Source organism: Xyrauchen texanus, chromosome 19 (assembly GCF_025860055.1).
Source record: "Xyrauchen texanus isolate HMW12.3.18 chromosome 19, RBS_HiC_50CHRs, whole genome shotgun sequence".
NCBI lineage: Eukaryota > Metazoa > Chordata > Actinopteri > Cypriniformes > Catostomidae > Xyrauchen > Xyrauchen texanus.
Window position 1 is genome coordinate 14,363,369 of NC_068294.1, and position 16,930 is coordinate 14,380,298.

Consider the following 16,930-nt stretch of genomic DNA (forward strand, 5'->3'; position numbering starts at 1 on the left):
ATCTTGTCCTGTGGCAGAAACATTACACCTGTCCATGGAGATATGTGCACAGCAAAATGAGCAAAACATTAATTTATTCATATTTCTCCAGAGACAAAACTCTGAACGCACTTTCGCTCTTGGTTACAGGAACAAACCATTTAAATTTAATTCAGCAATATTTTCATGTAATTTGCATATTTCTTCATGCTCAGTAGAAGGAGAATAGATCTCTTTTCATGCATGGCAGATCGAAGACAATGTAAAAATGAAAACCTTGGACCAGCTCTGAATATAGAAGTTTGGCATTTTGACATGAAGCTAGTGCAGGTTGAAAGGTGATTGAGGTTGGGGAGCATATAGTGGAATGCCTTGCAGCAAAACTTACAAATTCTGCTCTAACAGAGCAATTAAACTACATCAGTATTCTATTCTAGTAGGTTTTCTAGTACACTTGTAATGATCTTCATGAATAAATCTGATAGATTTATTAAAAAGGATGTTTATTTATTTATTTATTATTGTCAATCCATGCCAGCAATGTCAGAAACTGAAATAAATGAAACACAAGAAAGACATACAAAAAATCATAATATAAAACCAAAAACATGTTAAATCTTTACTTTCCCTCCAAATCTGTATGACCTTGAATCTGTATACTGAAAAATTGGATAATTTTTGGAAAAATATCCCAGTCTGTTTTTTCATAATGGCATTCTTCAAAAATGACACAATAATTATCGAAACATTTTTAACCAATTTTTTTAAAGGCGTACGATAGGGGGATAGTTCACCACAAAATTAAAATTCTGTCTTCTTTTACTTACCCTCATGTTCGTCTGAATCAATGTTACTTTATTTCTTTGGTGCAACACAAAACACAATGTTTGGAAGAATGCCTCAGTCACCATTCACTTTTATTGTATGGATAAAAGATGCAATGAAATTGAATGGTGACTAAGGCAATCATTTTGTCTAACATCACCTGTTGTGTTTCATTTTTTTTGATGAACTATTCCTTTAAATGGTAGATGGACTACACTTATAAAGCACTTTTTTAACCTTAGCGGTTTTAAAAGCATTTTACACTGTGACTCATTCACCCATACACATGCAAGGCGCTAGCCTGCCATCAAAAGCATCTTGGGGTTTCTTGCCTAAGGAAACTTCGGCATGTGGAGTCATGTGGGCCAGGAATCGAACCGCCAACCCTACGATTAGAGGCCAACCCGCTTTACCACCTGAGCTACAGCCGTCCCCCAACAGTTTAACAAAACTTTCTACCTCTTTGCCTTAAAGTTTGCATCTTTGTTTGTTTCTTTTATTCCCAAATATCCCAAAGTAAATGGTAATGTAACACAGAATAACAAAAGAGGTCAAAGTGAAGGTTGGCAATGTGCATTTCTGAGCTGGTATCAAGTCTCTGTATGAGGATTATAGCTGGCAACAAATAATAGAAGTACAGAATCTGTTCTGAATATGCAGGTCTGGTTTTAGATGCAATATAAGTCAGTTCATATCAGTCTTTGCACTAGGTAAACCAAAGCTTTCAGGAGATGGTTATGTCTGATAGGTTCAGAACCAAGGACAAGGAACACACGATCAGCACCATGGACAGATCTATATAATTTCGTTTTATATAATCATTTACGTCAATGTTTTTAATACATTGCCCACCAAAAACCAAGTTCATTATGATTCTTTACAACTCATTTGCTAATGGCATTTTCTAAATCTTAAGTGTAGTCCACAGTCAATTTTAACCCCTAGCATTAATTATCACCTGCTTTGTTTGTATTTAATCATTCATGATAGTGCATTAGAATAGTAGTTCTCAACAGGTTTGGCTTCAGGATCCAACATCCTATATTTAACATTTGACAGATTTTGCAAGTTATGACCCATCACAGTACCAAAACTGTGTAAACAAAAATGTCTTTAACCTAAAAGTGAACAACATTGACTCAACCAATGATGTGAGTTTGGGGGGTGGGATTATTTTTTTATGGATCCAATTGAAGAAGGGGGAAGTTTTCTGGAATCAGTTTGAAAACAGTAGGTGCTTCTCAAACTGCAAACTTCGGCACTATTCTATGTCATGTTGAAGTATAAGTGTGCGGACACTTCATGCACTCAGTTTGTTGTTTACAAAACAATTGTAAATAAAGGAGAATGTGGCAACAATCGAAACTTCATTGAATACAGCAACTTACAAATGTGAGTTGAATGCTTTACCATAACTCCATGCTGTGTGAATATGTACGTTGTTTGAGATACAAGTTTTGAACTGAAGTTAGCTAACCTGCTAAAGCTAGTGGCAACACATCACATGCATTTGAAACGTGAACAAAGTGACGTTTCAAATGCATGTGATGTGTTGCTATTAAACGCCAAATGCAGTAGAAATCCGTTAAGTGATCCTTTTGGGATGATAATACACTTTAAAATGTATACACTACATGGCTGAGTGCATAGTGTATAGTGCATCATTCGGGACACAGCTAGTGATTATTTTTGCAATTTCGTTTGGTGAAGCTAGTAGCGCAGAAACTACACACTTCGGCTTTAATATCCACAGTAATAATTATGAATACTGCTCTTCTTGTGAAATGTCTAATATTCTGCTTTTCAGTCTGTTGGAATAATCTCTTTGTTGTTTTCTTGCAGGTCATCAAGCAGGAAGATTTGAGTAGGACGGCATCAGAGTGCACTCTGTTTGACCTGTTTAAATACAACGACATCAACGATGACGAACACCTAACTAAAGATGAGTACTACGCAGCTTTTGGTAAGTGTTGGGTTTTGCAGGAGAGATGTTTAGGACATGGAAATGTACTAAGGCAAAAGACTAAACAAAATTTCAGCTACATAATTAACAGGATAAAAGGATCATTCTAGTATTTTTATTAAGAAACTTCACTCTTGATTGAAGGGTTGAGCCATATTTATTTCATTGTGCAATATATTTGTCATTTGTTCATTTATTTACTCTAAGTGGGCAAAATAGATATTTTTTCATTAATGATTAGAATCTAAATTTATTTAATGATTCAGTTTTTGATTCCAATTCCACATAACTCTTGCTGGTCAGTTAACATCATTAAAATCATGTGGTTCCAGTATTTTGTTTTGTTCTGAATAAGATCTGGTTTTCGTTTTCCAACCCTACCCTTCACACATGGCTATGGCATGTCCGGATTAGTGGCATATTATGTTATGATGCTACATTTCTCCATTAGTCCATTTCATAAGGTCAGCTCCCTCTGAAATGGACTGTGACTCCAACCACTCTCTGTTAGTATCAGACCTTGTGGTCACCATAAAGGTGAATGGATCCTAATTAATCTCTAATTGAAGTGTACACTGACATTTTTCAGTAAGTCACTGAACAGTGACGGCCCGAGTAAAATTTTCCACATTAAGGAGAAGCTAAGGCACACTAATTAACTTCATGGCTCAAGATGCAAGAAACATTTGTTACAGAGCATTTGTGTCAGCCTGGAAACTAAGTTCTGTTGCTTAAGTAGATGAATGACCAGGCTACAATGGATTGCCAATATGAATCCATCTTATTAACAGTGTTTTTGTGTAAGAGTGAACATGGCTGACCTCACTATACTTACAATATAGGCTATGACATAACATTTTGATGCATCTGCAAACAATTGATTCTAGACATTTTCTCAGAATATTTTCTTATATTTTTTGTATGTTTGTTTTTTTGTCAGATGGCAATAGTACAGTCTAGTCTAATGGGGTTAGTACACACATATATGGTGAAGTTAGTACACTCTGGTGTACTTTGTCATGTTTACTTTGGACATGTTCCACAAAGTTTGACAACCAGAAGATGTCCAAATACGTTTATAATATAAAACCAAACACATGTTAAATGTTATGCTTGAAAAGTGTGATTGTGTTATATTTCTTTAATATAAAAATACAAAAATCATAGTGCTTTATACAGTGTTGGCTTTTTGCTGCTACTTGGTATTTTTATCCTTGTTATAGAAAATAAAACATGTAAAAAATGATCACCGTAGAGAATAAATTAGACTTCCCAATTTAGATGAAAGTGTTCTTAGTTATAAAATACAAGTTCCCTGTTGTTGGATAAGACATCCTTTTGTCACAAGAAAGGACAAATATTGTAAGATGGTTAAAGGAGTTGTTCAGCATAAAATGATCATTCCCTTAATAATTTACACACCCTTTTGTCGTCTGAAACCCGTATGATTTTCTTTCTTCAGCGAAACACAAATTAAGATATTTTTGTGGAGATATGATGTCGGCACCATTCATGCAAATGGATGTTGACAAAATTTTCAAGCTCCAAAAAGGACATAAAGGCAGCATAAAGGTGATCCATGAGCTTTCAGTGGTCTACTGAAATGATCCAACTGGTTTTGGGTGGGAACAGACCAAAATATAACTTGTTCATCTCTGTACACCTTGCCATTGCAGTCTCTAGGGACATCATCATAATTTCAAGCTCGATTACACTTCCAAGTGCTTTCCGCATTGCACAGAACGCTAGATGGTGCTAGGAGGTGTAATCAAGCTTGAAATCATGATAGCCAATGAGAGTGCTAATGCCAACATTTATAGTGAAAAGGAGTTATATTTTGGATTGCTTCAGAAGAGATGGATTAAACCACTGGAGATTTATGGATTACCTTTATGCTGCCTTTATGTCCTTTTTGGACAATGAAAATTTGGTCACCATTCACTTGCATTGTATACCCAAACAGACATTATTACTCCATCAAAATATATATTTTTTGTTGTGTTTCACAGAAGAAAATAGGTCATATGAGAATGATAGGAATATAATTTTTGGGTGAACTATTCCTTTAAGTTGAAATAAGGCTTGCTGACTTAATGAGAGAATTATAAGAGTGTTCCAATCTTTTACACTAATAGTCTGCATGTCTGCTCTTTCTCATGTCCATTTTTAGTCTCATCTTCCTCTGACATTTCAATTTGACTCAATTTCCACTTACATTCAGTGAGTGCAGACACATTTAAACGCAACACAAAACGTGTGGTGCAGGAAGGCATAAAAAGGGGACAATAATGCATGAATTGCTTTTGTGAGAATTCCACTGTTACACACTGGGTTTCTGAGCATAATGCGGCTTTTCAGAGAGGGCGTTTTTGGAATGAAAACCGCTGCCTCAGTCTGCCCCCGTGCCCTTCTAGCAATCACAGCAGGAGTTTGGGGGAGGTAGAAACTGCCCTACAGGCAAACAAACAAAAAAAAATGTGTTTTTCAAACTCAAAGATAAAAGGATAACAAGAAGGTTTGTTAGACACTTTTAGAGGAGATTCTGTACTTCACACCTTCTATTGTCAGCTCCTTCTTTCAACAAATGCCTCCTTACAGGTTTCTTAAATACTACTTTATAAACAGTCCATGGTTGTTGTACCAATAGCATTAAGGTTCATACTGTGACCAAGAGCTTCACATATCTGCCACAGTGTGTGAGACTGTAAATGTGTGACTACGTTTAGCTTGTTTAACCCTCTGTGTGCAATGTACCTACAGATATAAGCTCTTCAGGTTCAACTGATCCTGTCTTCTCTTGTAGTCGCATGAGAGCCTGCACTAATCCATTTTCTAACTTAGTTAATTTGTGGCTTATTTTAATCCTGTTTACCTTATGTTTAATAATTCAGAATTCAAGCAGTGCTGTTCTCTATCATTCATCAACTGGACATATTGTGATGGGTGTAATGCAGAATATATTTGTTGTATGAATAAAATACAAATTATTTTAATTTAATTTAAAAAAAACTAATGTTTTACAACATAATAATATTTTACAAATGTTATTATATATCACCTGTTCATCTCATGTTGGCTTCATGATTGATGGCTGAAGATATTTTAATATTTAACACTATTTTCTCAGTCGGCCTGGGGAAAAGGAGGTGGGAGCCAGCCCATAAAAAAAAAAAACTCTCTGGACCCATGAATTGAAGCAATGGCCATTTTCTGCTATGACAGGTTTAGTATGTGCTCGTCTGATGGTGATAGTGCACTTTTATTTAATAGTAATAGTACACTCCAATCTAATGAAGATTGTATAGTCTCGTCTGACAGGGTTAGTACACTTTGGTTTGATGGGGTAGGTAGACTCTGGTCTGATGGGATTTACTGACGCATGAGTGAACAGATCTTGTCAGCGTTGACTTTTTCAAACTCTCCAGCTCTGGGAATACATCAGTCACATGGGTAGGCTATAGATCTCAGTCCTGATGGAGGGTGACAGGCCATGAAAGCATGAAACGGTCAAGTTTTGGTTTGGAGACTCTATGGTCTCCCCAGAAATTTGAGAAAGATAGAGAGTTTTACATGAGAGACTAAAAGAGAATTGAACTGTGAATCTTATGTGGGTTGGACAGTAGGTACATTATGCAGCCTTTACAAAAGGTTTGGTTTGCGTGGTTCTAAGCAAACTGTAGCCAAGTTCACTTGAAAAGATGGTTTGTTGTTTGGATCATGCAACCTCCGGAATGCTAGTAATTCACCCTAACTTACAGTATTAGATTAAACTGCTATTCATGACAAATAAGTTGCATCTTTGCATACTACCACACTTATTATAGTATAATACATTTATCATACCTACAGTGGGTACGGAAAGTATTCAGACCCCCTTAAATTTTTCACTCTTTGTTATATTGCAGCCATTTGCTAAAATCATTTAAGTTCATTTTTTTTCCTCATTATTGTACACACAGCACCCCATATTGACAGAAAAACACAGAATTGTTGACATTTTTGCACATTTATTAAAAAAGAAAAACTGAAATATCACATGGTCCTAAGTATTCAGACCCTTTGTTCAGTATTTAGTAGAAGCACCCTTTTGATCTAATACAGCCATGAGTCTTTTTGGGAAAGATGCAACAAGTTTTTCACATCTGGATTTGGGTATCCTCTGCCATTCCCCCTTGCAGATCCTCTCCAGTTCTGTCATGTTGGATGGTTAACGTTGGTGGACAGCCATTTTCAGGTCTCTCCAGAGATGCTTAATTGGGTTTAAGTCTGGGCTGTGGCTGGGCCATTCAAGAACAGTCACGGAGTTGTTGTGAAGCCACTCCTTCGTTATTTTAGCGGTGTGCTTAGGGTCATTGTCTTGTTGGAAGGTGAACCTTCGGCCCAGTCTGAGGTCCAGAGCACTCTGGAGAAGGTTTTCGTCCAGGATATCCCTGTACTTGGCCGCATTCATCTTTCCCTCGATTGCAACCAGTCGTCCTGGCCCTGCAGCTGAAAAACACCCCCACAGCATGATGCTGCCACCACCATGCTTCACTGTTGAGACTGTATTGGACAGGTGATGAGCAGTGCCTGGATTTCTCCACACATACCGCTTAGAATTAAGGCCAAAAAGTTCTATCTTGGTCTCATCAGACCAGAGAATCTTATTTATCACCATCTTGGAGTCCTTCAGGTGTTTTTTAGCAAACTCCATGCAGGCCCCATAAAGCCCCGACTGGTGGATGGCTGCAGTGATGGTCGACTTACTACAACTTTCTCCCATCTCCCGAAGCTCAGCCACAGTGATCTTTGGGTTCTTCATTACCACTCTCACCAAGGCTCTTCTCCCCCGATAGCTCAGTTTGGCCGGACGGCCAGCTCTAGGAAGGGTTCTGGTCGTCCCAAACATCTTCCATTTAAGGATTATGGAGGCCACTGTGCTCTTATGAACCTTAAGGGCAGCAGAAATTTTTTTTGTAACCTTGGCCAGATCTGTACCTTGCCACAATTCTGTCTCTGAGCGCTTCAGGCAGTTCCTTTGACCTCATGATTCTCATTTGCTCTGACATGCACTGTGAGCTGTAAGGTCTTATATAGACAGGTGTGTGGCTTTCCTAATCAAGTCCAATCAGTATAATCAAACACATCTGGACTCAATTGAAGGTGTAGAACCATCTCAAGGATGATCAGAAGAAATGGACAGCACCTGAGTTAAATATATGAGTGTCACAGCAAAGGGTCTGAATACTTAGGACCATGTGATATTTCAGTTTTTCTTTTTTAATAAATGTGCAAAAATGTCAACAATTCTGTGTTTTTCTGTCAATATGGGGTGCTGTGTGTACAATAATGAGGAAAAAAAATGAACTTAAATTAGCAAATGGCTGCAATATAACAAAGAGTGAAAAATTTAAGGGGGTCTGAATACTTTCCGTACCCACTGTATATTTCTCCTAATAAATTGCCTTCAGAGAGAAAATCGTATTTTTTGCATCTTTTGCAATGCATTCAGAGCAGAAAATAGTTAAAAAAATTACCAAAAACTTGTAAATGTTTGGTGCTACTGAGTTGTTACCTAGCTACAGTGGTAAGAAGTTGCTGTTAGTACTCACAGTGGTACTCGCATTGATAACGCAAATGCATTGGACCCAAAAGTACAATGTGAAAAGAGTGGTCTGATCACATGGTGAATTCAACAACAGGAGGTCGAAAGTTTTGTTCCTGAAATAGGTCTGTGCCACTGACATTTGAATCATTGCTTAACAGTGGCAGACGTTTCCACAGAGTGGGGCCAAAAGCGAGTAGTAGTTTTAGTTGTACATTAGTCAACTAAATTAGATGTAATACAGTCAACAGGAATACATACTTTATTACTTCTACGGCCAACCCTGAACCTAACTGTCAGTGGAGTAAAAGTTGTATTTTAGAGCCAAAAAGCAACCTCCAGATTGCGCTCACCATTGTTAAAGTGAATGCACTTACTTCCTGGTTCCCATTGGACCAGAACACACATCTTGGAGGTTACTTGCGCAACACGCTATCAGAAGCGCTAGATGTGGTTACAAAAATGTGTGATTGGGGATAGCGCTTGAAAGCAATTCAGCTTAAAACACAAACAGTCTTTAAACTAATTACATTTCTTTTGAATACATTAGTGAAAGATGCACTCTGGGTTCTCCATGCTCTATCATCTCTGAATTTCCCATATCACAGCAAGTTGAACACGGTCTCCAAGAGCATTTTGAGATATGCTAAATGTGTTTATTAGAATTCTGGCCCTGATTGTAGGAACCATTTTGGTTTCTCTTTAGATGTTACTTTAGTGGCAAAGCTTATTTTTTTAAGGCTAAAATTGTGTCTCACTTATTCATAGCTGTGCAATGACAATTACTGTGTGCTCAGATTTTTCAGCAGGCTCAGTTACCGTCATGCATGAATCTCACAATCTCTGTGAGTATGGTGAAACATGACAGTTTTCCAAATTTGAGATTTAATTTAAAAGGGAAACTTTTAAGTAGGACCCCTCATGACTGCAGATAAAGGCTGTATCTAAGCTTATTCTTCTATAAATGTATAAAAAACCTTCTTGAACAAGGTACTCCACATGACTTGGTGCCTTAAAGTCAATGTGAAACACTGTAGGCTCTAGTGGCTATAGGTGGCACTTCAGCACAGACACATAATATACACAACACATTACAGTTTAAATTATCTTTCATCACCTTGCTGGGCAGTGAAAGATGCATTTAATAAGTCCAGATTTCAATCTCTCAACCTCCGTACAAAACAAGCTGAATTCCATTATATTAGCTATGCTGATGAAGCAGTTTTCAATGTTTTCATTTAATATAGTTCACTCTGCTTGCTCTGTAATGTTATGTTGCTATGGTTACAAACAGCGCATTAATATCGAACGGTGATTTAAACTGACCGAACTTACTTGTGCATTCAGTGGTTTGAACTGCATGCATTCCAGCCAATCAGAGTATTAGAACAGACTATAGTATAATATAATATATATATATATATATATATATATATATATATATATATATATATATATATATATATATTATAAGCAATATCACACGAGCAAGAGTGCGATATGGCCCTACATCAGCACTGCTGTGATTCAGCCACAGGCACGAGTAGGTAATTACAGCAATGCTGATGTAGGGCCATATAGCATGATTGTGAGTTTGTGCATGGAACTACTTTCTTACACAACGAATCAGAATCTGCCGTTGCTGGTAAATGATGCGTCCAAGCCTCCATTAGTAATTCAAAAAGTTCACTTCAGAAATAGTATCATGGCTTGTGCTGTTTCTAACAAGTTATTGGATAAATAAGGACTGATTTATATGTGCGTGTGTGTGTGAGAGAGAGAGAGAGAGAGAGAGCGAGAGAGAGAGAGCCTGTGAGAGAGAGCGTGTGTAATCACCTGTTGCCACACCCAATCAGAGATGCTGTCAGCTTTTTCAGTGGAAAATAAATGTCCAAGCAGGGGTATTCCTCCCTATTTTGAGGTAGCCGGTGCACATGAGTCATTCATTATAGAAACAGAGATGTCCTCGGCCATTTTCATTCATCATTCATTAGTCATTGAAAGGGAAGTACTTGAGTTCTGTAATCAATCAGTCTGTTGTGTCTCTCAGCATGAGCCTTAATCCTGAAGTTGTCAGTTTAAAGCCGTTTAAAGCTATTTCCTAGCTTTGGTAATGTATTAATACAATGATCACGGAGCGCAGTTCTATGTAAACAATGACTAACAGATTCACTTTATGTCACCAACTGGCTCATATTACACACAAAAATATATTTTGCTGGCTAACATATGTAATTTCTAAAATAAAGCCAATAACTCCTAAACACCTTCTTAAACAAGGTATTCCACATGACTAGGTGCATATATATTATATGATATTATACTATGGTCTGTTCTAATATATACACTGTATATACTGTATATTATCCATTGGGAACTGATTAGATCATTGTAATGCAGTTCAATGGAAAGGAAGAGGCGAGAACCGGCTTGGCAATATAAATAATATTTTAATGATAAACTTAAAAAAAAGACAAAAACACACACATGACGGACATGTCCGTAAACGATCTCTCTCTCGTCGCACCACCATCCGCAGTCTGCCTTTATCCCTCTCGGAGGCTTTATTAGCCTGATAAGGGACCGGGTGTGTATAATCATGACTCAGCCCCGCCCTGTCACATTACTCCCTCGTTCTCTCAGGCCGGGGAGTCCCCGGCATGATGTAACCCCCCCTTTCCCCCGCCTGCCGGCAGGTCATCCCCGTCTACCTGGATGAGAGGGAAAAGGCCAATGAGGAGCGGCAGTGAGAGAGAGAGATGAAAAAAAACACTTACTCGCCAGTTCTCCAATACGCTGTAGGGCTTTGGTTACCACAATGGAGCCAGGTGTTTGGATTGGAGGGGAGGGGAGGGGTTGAAAGAGAAAGTGATTTGTGACATTTGTGAAAAGTAAAGTTGCTTTATAATAGTACTTTTGTATTGTTGCTTGTCAGATTGTGCGATATACATCGTAGCCAACTGTGGTCCCAATCTTCCCGAGCAGTGAATGTGACTCACGTTATGGGAGTGTTGCGGAATAGAAGCGAAAAGGTGAAATTTGCCCACCACGGAGGAGCATTTTTTTTCTCTCTCTGAAAGTCAGGATATCAGCATTTCCGTTGCTCCAATACCACTCCATCACAAGGTAGCGGGAGGTAGCCTACAGTAATAATGAGCTACCACAAGCAAATATTCATTGTGGAAATAAAAAGACTTGTGACCTGAAAAATTACAAACTTCTCCATTCACATGGGAGAAAACAAAAAAGGTGGGTTATAGTACATCATTCTCCTCTATTAGATTAGTAAACTATCAGCCACACAAAATTAAGAAAATTCAAAAAGGATAATAATATATCACGCTTGCAAATTCCCTATGGATGATGCACAAACATGACGTAGATTTCTATAATTTTATCCAACTGTATTTGCTGATTTGGATTAAAAAATCCCATAAATACTTACAAGTATAAATTATTCAACCTCTCTATTTTTATTTATTTATTTATTTATAAATAAAATTGGAGTGGTGTGAATCTTAACTAAAGAAGTTTACAGATGTTTAAATGTATTAAAAGTAAAATAGTAATGCATGATATATGTAAAGAAAAAAATGAGAAAATGCAATAATGTATTTATTTTCATTTTGTAGTCTAAGCACTGTATTTATTTAATTCAAAGAATTATGCTTTCATATTGCTGACGTGTTCGAAATATTTGCTGCTTATTTATTTATTGAAACTTTTTATATAAAATGAAAAGAAGAAAAAACATAGTAGAGTGATAACTGGGCACAAATGTTGCTATGGTGGTGCAAACACATAGCAGGTGTCTTTCCAAGTGAATTAGGGTGCGAGAGAGGAGTGGAATATCTCATCTGTCCATCGTAATAGCAGTCACACTATACAGCTACAATGCTAAATTTCAGACACTGCCCAAAGATCGTCAGAGACTAAAAATTAGGCTATTAATTGGCCATCTGTGAACATGTCACACTGAATGTTGTAAGATTGCCGATTTTGCCCTGCGACAAGATAAATCATTTAGGATTCCCAAAATTTGTCTCAGATGGCAGAATCGTGGCCAAAATCGTACAGTGTGCACCCGCCTTTACGCAGTCATTTTGATAAAAGATTATGAATTCAAAACATTTATAATTTTTTGGGAATATCATAGATTATCAAGAACCATGGGCCCAGGGTCCATGGGGGACAATAGGGTCAATTTTGATTTCAAGGTAACTTTAACATATTTATACTTGCACAAATGAAATACAGTATATTTTACATATGCAAATGGATCTTGCAATGTATATATCCTGTTAGATCAAAAGCTCTACTGTCTGAAACACAAATATATTTAAATATATATAGTAAAATATGTATATTTGTTGGGAGTGATTTTGAAGCAAAGAGTTGGTTCTTCCAGATTTGTAGCTTTGCATTTTCCTGCTTTTGACCCTTGGTGCATCTATGTGGAACTTTGTAATGATTGGTTTGTTCAATCGGCATATCTGTATGCTTCATGCTCCAAACTATTTACATCCCTCAGTTGAGTCAGAAGGCAATTACTTAACGCCACATCAGCCCACAATACCGTTCTTTTCATCTGTCAGGGCTGATATGCCTCCGGAGAGAACGTCAATCCACCTGCTCTGTCTGCTAAACAGACAAACGCACACACACACAAAACAGTAGCCACTCAATATCATTGGCAGTGGAGAATTGTGTGATAAGAAACAGGACCTCACTTGAAACAAAATTGACTTCAATAAAAGACAAAACAGACTTTTAAAGATTGCCATATGGGAAGTGAGAAAAAAAGGAAGGTGGAAAACAAAAACATTCACTGCCCTGTAAAATGGTGTAAAATACACTTTCATTTATCAAATTTAACCAAGTCGATCTCTCTTTTTTCTATGCAGTCCCTCTTGTATATGAGCTACAATTAGCCCAATTAGAACTGTGTACTGTGATGGCATGCTAATACGAGTGCACCTCCAGGTTCCCTACTGACAATTGCATTGGAGATGTGTTTTTTTCCACGGGTGGTGTTTCACACAGTGAAGTCAGCCTTTCTTCATCTCTTATTACTGGCTGTCTCTCACATTGATTGGGTCACAGTAAGGGTTTTAATCCATCTGATGATTTCGCAGTAATCAGGCTCATAAATGCATGGTGGATGGGCAGAGGAGAGTAGAACAAGATTTGGATGGGAGGGCAGCAGGTAATTATGATTGAAGACATGCAATCTCATCACTGCTTGGTGGAAAGGGTCTGTTATTTTTTGGAGCTTATAAACCAGAAGTGTAATGATGACTTTTCACAGCATGTGAAGACACACCTATATATATATATATATATATATATATATATATATATATATATATATATATATATATCCAATATTTAATAATTAAATATAAATTTGATTGCTGTTAGTCAATAAAATTTTTTAATTGTGATCAATCGCATATTTTTCATGGTTAATCACAATTACTCACAGATTTTTAAAGTGCTGAAATTTGACTCTATATGTAATACTTTGCCTGACAAAATGACTTAATTTTTTTCTCAGGAAAGAAAACATAACAAAATGTAACAATAATGCTTTATTAACATTTTCCAAACAAAGCCTTCTGTAGTGTAAATATAGAAATGCACTAAAAAAGACAGCTTGATCTCATGTACAGTACGTGACTATGGCAACATTTTTGCAAACCAAAATGATACACGTTTGGTGAGTTCCTCTTTCCAAACCAGAAAAACAAGGAGGGAGGCACACCCCCAGAATTGGTCAGAATTCCTCTAAATACTCTATATCATGTGTTTTACAGTTGTGGTAATGAGACCTTCAGTCCCAATGAGACCTTTTCAGATAAATGTAACAGGTTTAGCCATATAAAAGCATATGTGTTACATACAATATTTAAGTGTGTTTTAAGATGATTCTGAGCTGAGATGGACAAGAGGGGGAGGAGGAGATTGAACAGATATGGAAAGACAAAAATTTACCTTTTGACACCCAGTTGGGCGTTTTTGAGATAGAGATGAGTCAAAGCCCTATTTGGACAGCAGTTGTTTCTAAGGGTGATGTCTGTTAAAGTACATTTTCATGGCTCCTCTGTGATCAAACTCATGCCTTCAGATGACAATTAAATCACAGGGGACGAGCGAGACCTTTTGTCAATCACATGATTGCAGTTGCACTTATTATGTGGAAAATTCATCAATGCACAAACTGTGTCCTCTGTATTTGCCTTTATATATGTTTGGAATTACGCTAAAGTGAAAATATTTTTTTTAAAGCATGAGCGAACCGTGTTGCAAAGCTCAACGGACATTTACATTGTACATTTTCACATACGAAGCAAGCTGAAATTCTTGTGAAGAGCAATTAAATGAATCAAGAAACTATAGGGACTTGGCTCTTTTATCAACACAGCCAAATAAACCTGTCAATGGGGTAAACATGTTTTGTCACCCGCATAACCTCAGTTGAGCCGCTTTGTGCTCTCTCCTAAATGCACGCAAGGATAGAAGCCGCACATATCAAGGACAGTAAATATAGTTCAAATGAAATTTGAGGAGCAATAGTAAAATGTTTTTCTTATATTTTATCTATCAAAATAAAGTAGATCATTTTGAATTATTTGTCAGTGTTTAAAAAGTGGAGGTGAAAATTAAACCTTTTAAATAAGGTAGACATTAACCCGGCAACTTTCTAGGACTACTCAAACCATATAAATGAGTAGTCATGCAACTGTCCATTACTGCCAGAGCTTTTACCACAAGCAGCGCAAATGTACAGCACTAGCAGTGATAAAAAATTATTTCCAAAATGGCTTTTGGATTATAAACTCACATCTTAAAAAAAATGTGGATTCGGATGATAATTAAATTACCACACAACCTTGGTGTTTGTCAAAAAAAAACTGAAGGTAATTTGGCCAGGAATTTTCACGAGGATTGTGGGAGAAAAACACAGACATATCGTATTTGGACGGCAATAAAATTATTGACTAACCCCTGTAAATGCTGGAATTACCTCACGTCGCCATGTAAATGAATTACCATCCAAATGCCGCTTTTGGAAGAAAGTTGGTATGCTGCTTTTCACAGAGATTATGCTGACTGTCCCAGGCCTTCATTTGTTTTCTCAGGGGGTGGTTCCCCCTGGGTCCAGCCTTTCGGGCACGATTGCCTTACACTTCTATGACCTTTTTGATTCACTTTCACTTTCACTTTTGTTTCAAGCATCCTTGGCTGGGCTCGAGTATCGAGTCCAAAGTCCAACGCGCTATGAGGTGAGCTACAGCGCAAGCTAGTCATGTTGGAATAAGTGTGTGAATGTAGGTGTTAAGTGTTAAAATGTATAATTTTTCAAATTATACATTAGAGTAAAAGTGTTCTGATATAATAACAACAGGGTGTGAGTAATAGAGTGAAAAGTAAGTGTTTATAAAGTCATAAACAGCCATAGTATCCGTAATTTGTGTGAAAGTGAATAAAACTCTCTAGTGTCTCTAGTGTTCATTTCACAAGGAAACCAGCACAAGCAAAACGTAGAAAACAGCCCATAAAACTCAGTTTGCAAAAAGTTTGTTATATTAACATTCATTCTATGAGACTAGGTTAAAAACAAATAGCACCAATGTAAGTAATAGTTTAGTCAAAAGTACCTGTACTCCGGTACCAAGTTGATACTAAAATAAAAAAGATGTAACGATACCAGTGTTTCTGCAGTACCAAGCACCGACAAAATCCAGTATCAGTGTGCAGTATGACTGACACATGACTGCTTTAAAATGCTCATAGGCTTATTTGAGCGTGTGCTCTGTTACTACCTGTAAACTGAAATGGACAATAAATCTAATAAAAATTGTGACCTGTCCTAGTGTGATTTATTAAACCACTAAAGGCTGCAATCTTTAAATATGTAAAATATGTTTATACAGTAGATGCGTGAGTAGTGGCAGATGTTGACAGTTTGATTTGAATTGTGCATGTCACTTTATTAAACAAGCATCTAATTGTTGTTCACTGTTTAATGAAAAGCATGTAATGATGCTGTTGCTAATAATATTACCTACCACCTGGTGAAAATTATTTTCGGCAAAAGCATTTTTTCGCGCATTTAGTGCATGCCAGGTGTTAATATTGGACATGTTTACATGAATATCAAACAAATATTCATCTAAGTAGCTGTGTTTAAATGTATGACTCACTTTTCTTCTGAAAAATAAAATGTCTGCTCTTTCTCCGCTCCTTTTTCTTTTGAATGGCCAATTTTGGATTCATACGGATAAAGCAAATTACATCATGACATTTACTCAGTTTGGACCACTTTCACTTTGTTGAGGGGGTGGGGGTCACTAACATGGGAGGAGGCAAGGCAAATTATAGTGGAACTCCCCATTTTTACAGGTGTTAAACAGTGTTGTGACTTTTTACTCCAACCAATAGCATGTTATTACTCTCTCTCTCTCTCTCTCTCTCTCTCTCTCTCTCTCTCTCTCTCTCTCTCTCTCTCTCTCTATATATATATATATATATATATATATATAATTATAGTACAATGGAATCTCAATGAAGCCTTC

At 37.0% G+C, this 16,930-nt stretch overlaps 1 protein-coding gene across 1 annotated transcript in view; it reads left to right on the top strand.

Moving 5' to 3' along the window:
* fstl5 (follistatin-like 5) overlaps positions 1-16,930 on the top strand; it is a 246,588-nt gene that overhangs the window by 137,503 nt on the left and 92,155 nt on the right. Inside the window, 1 exon segment of the mRNA XM_052149538.1 lies at positions 2,647-2,767. Within this exon segment, the coding sequence (XP_052005498.1) occupies positions 2,647-2,767 (121 nt within the window).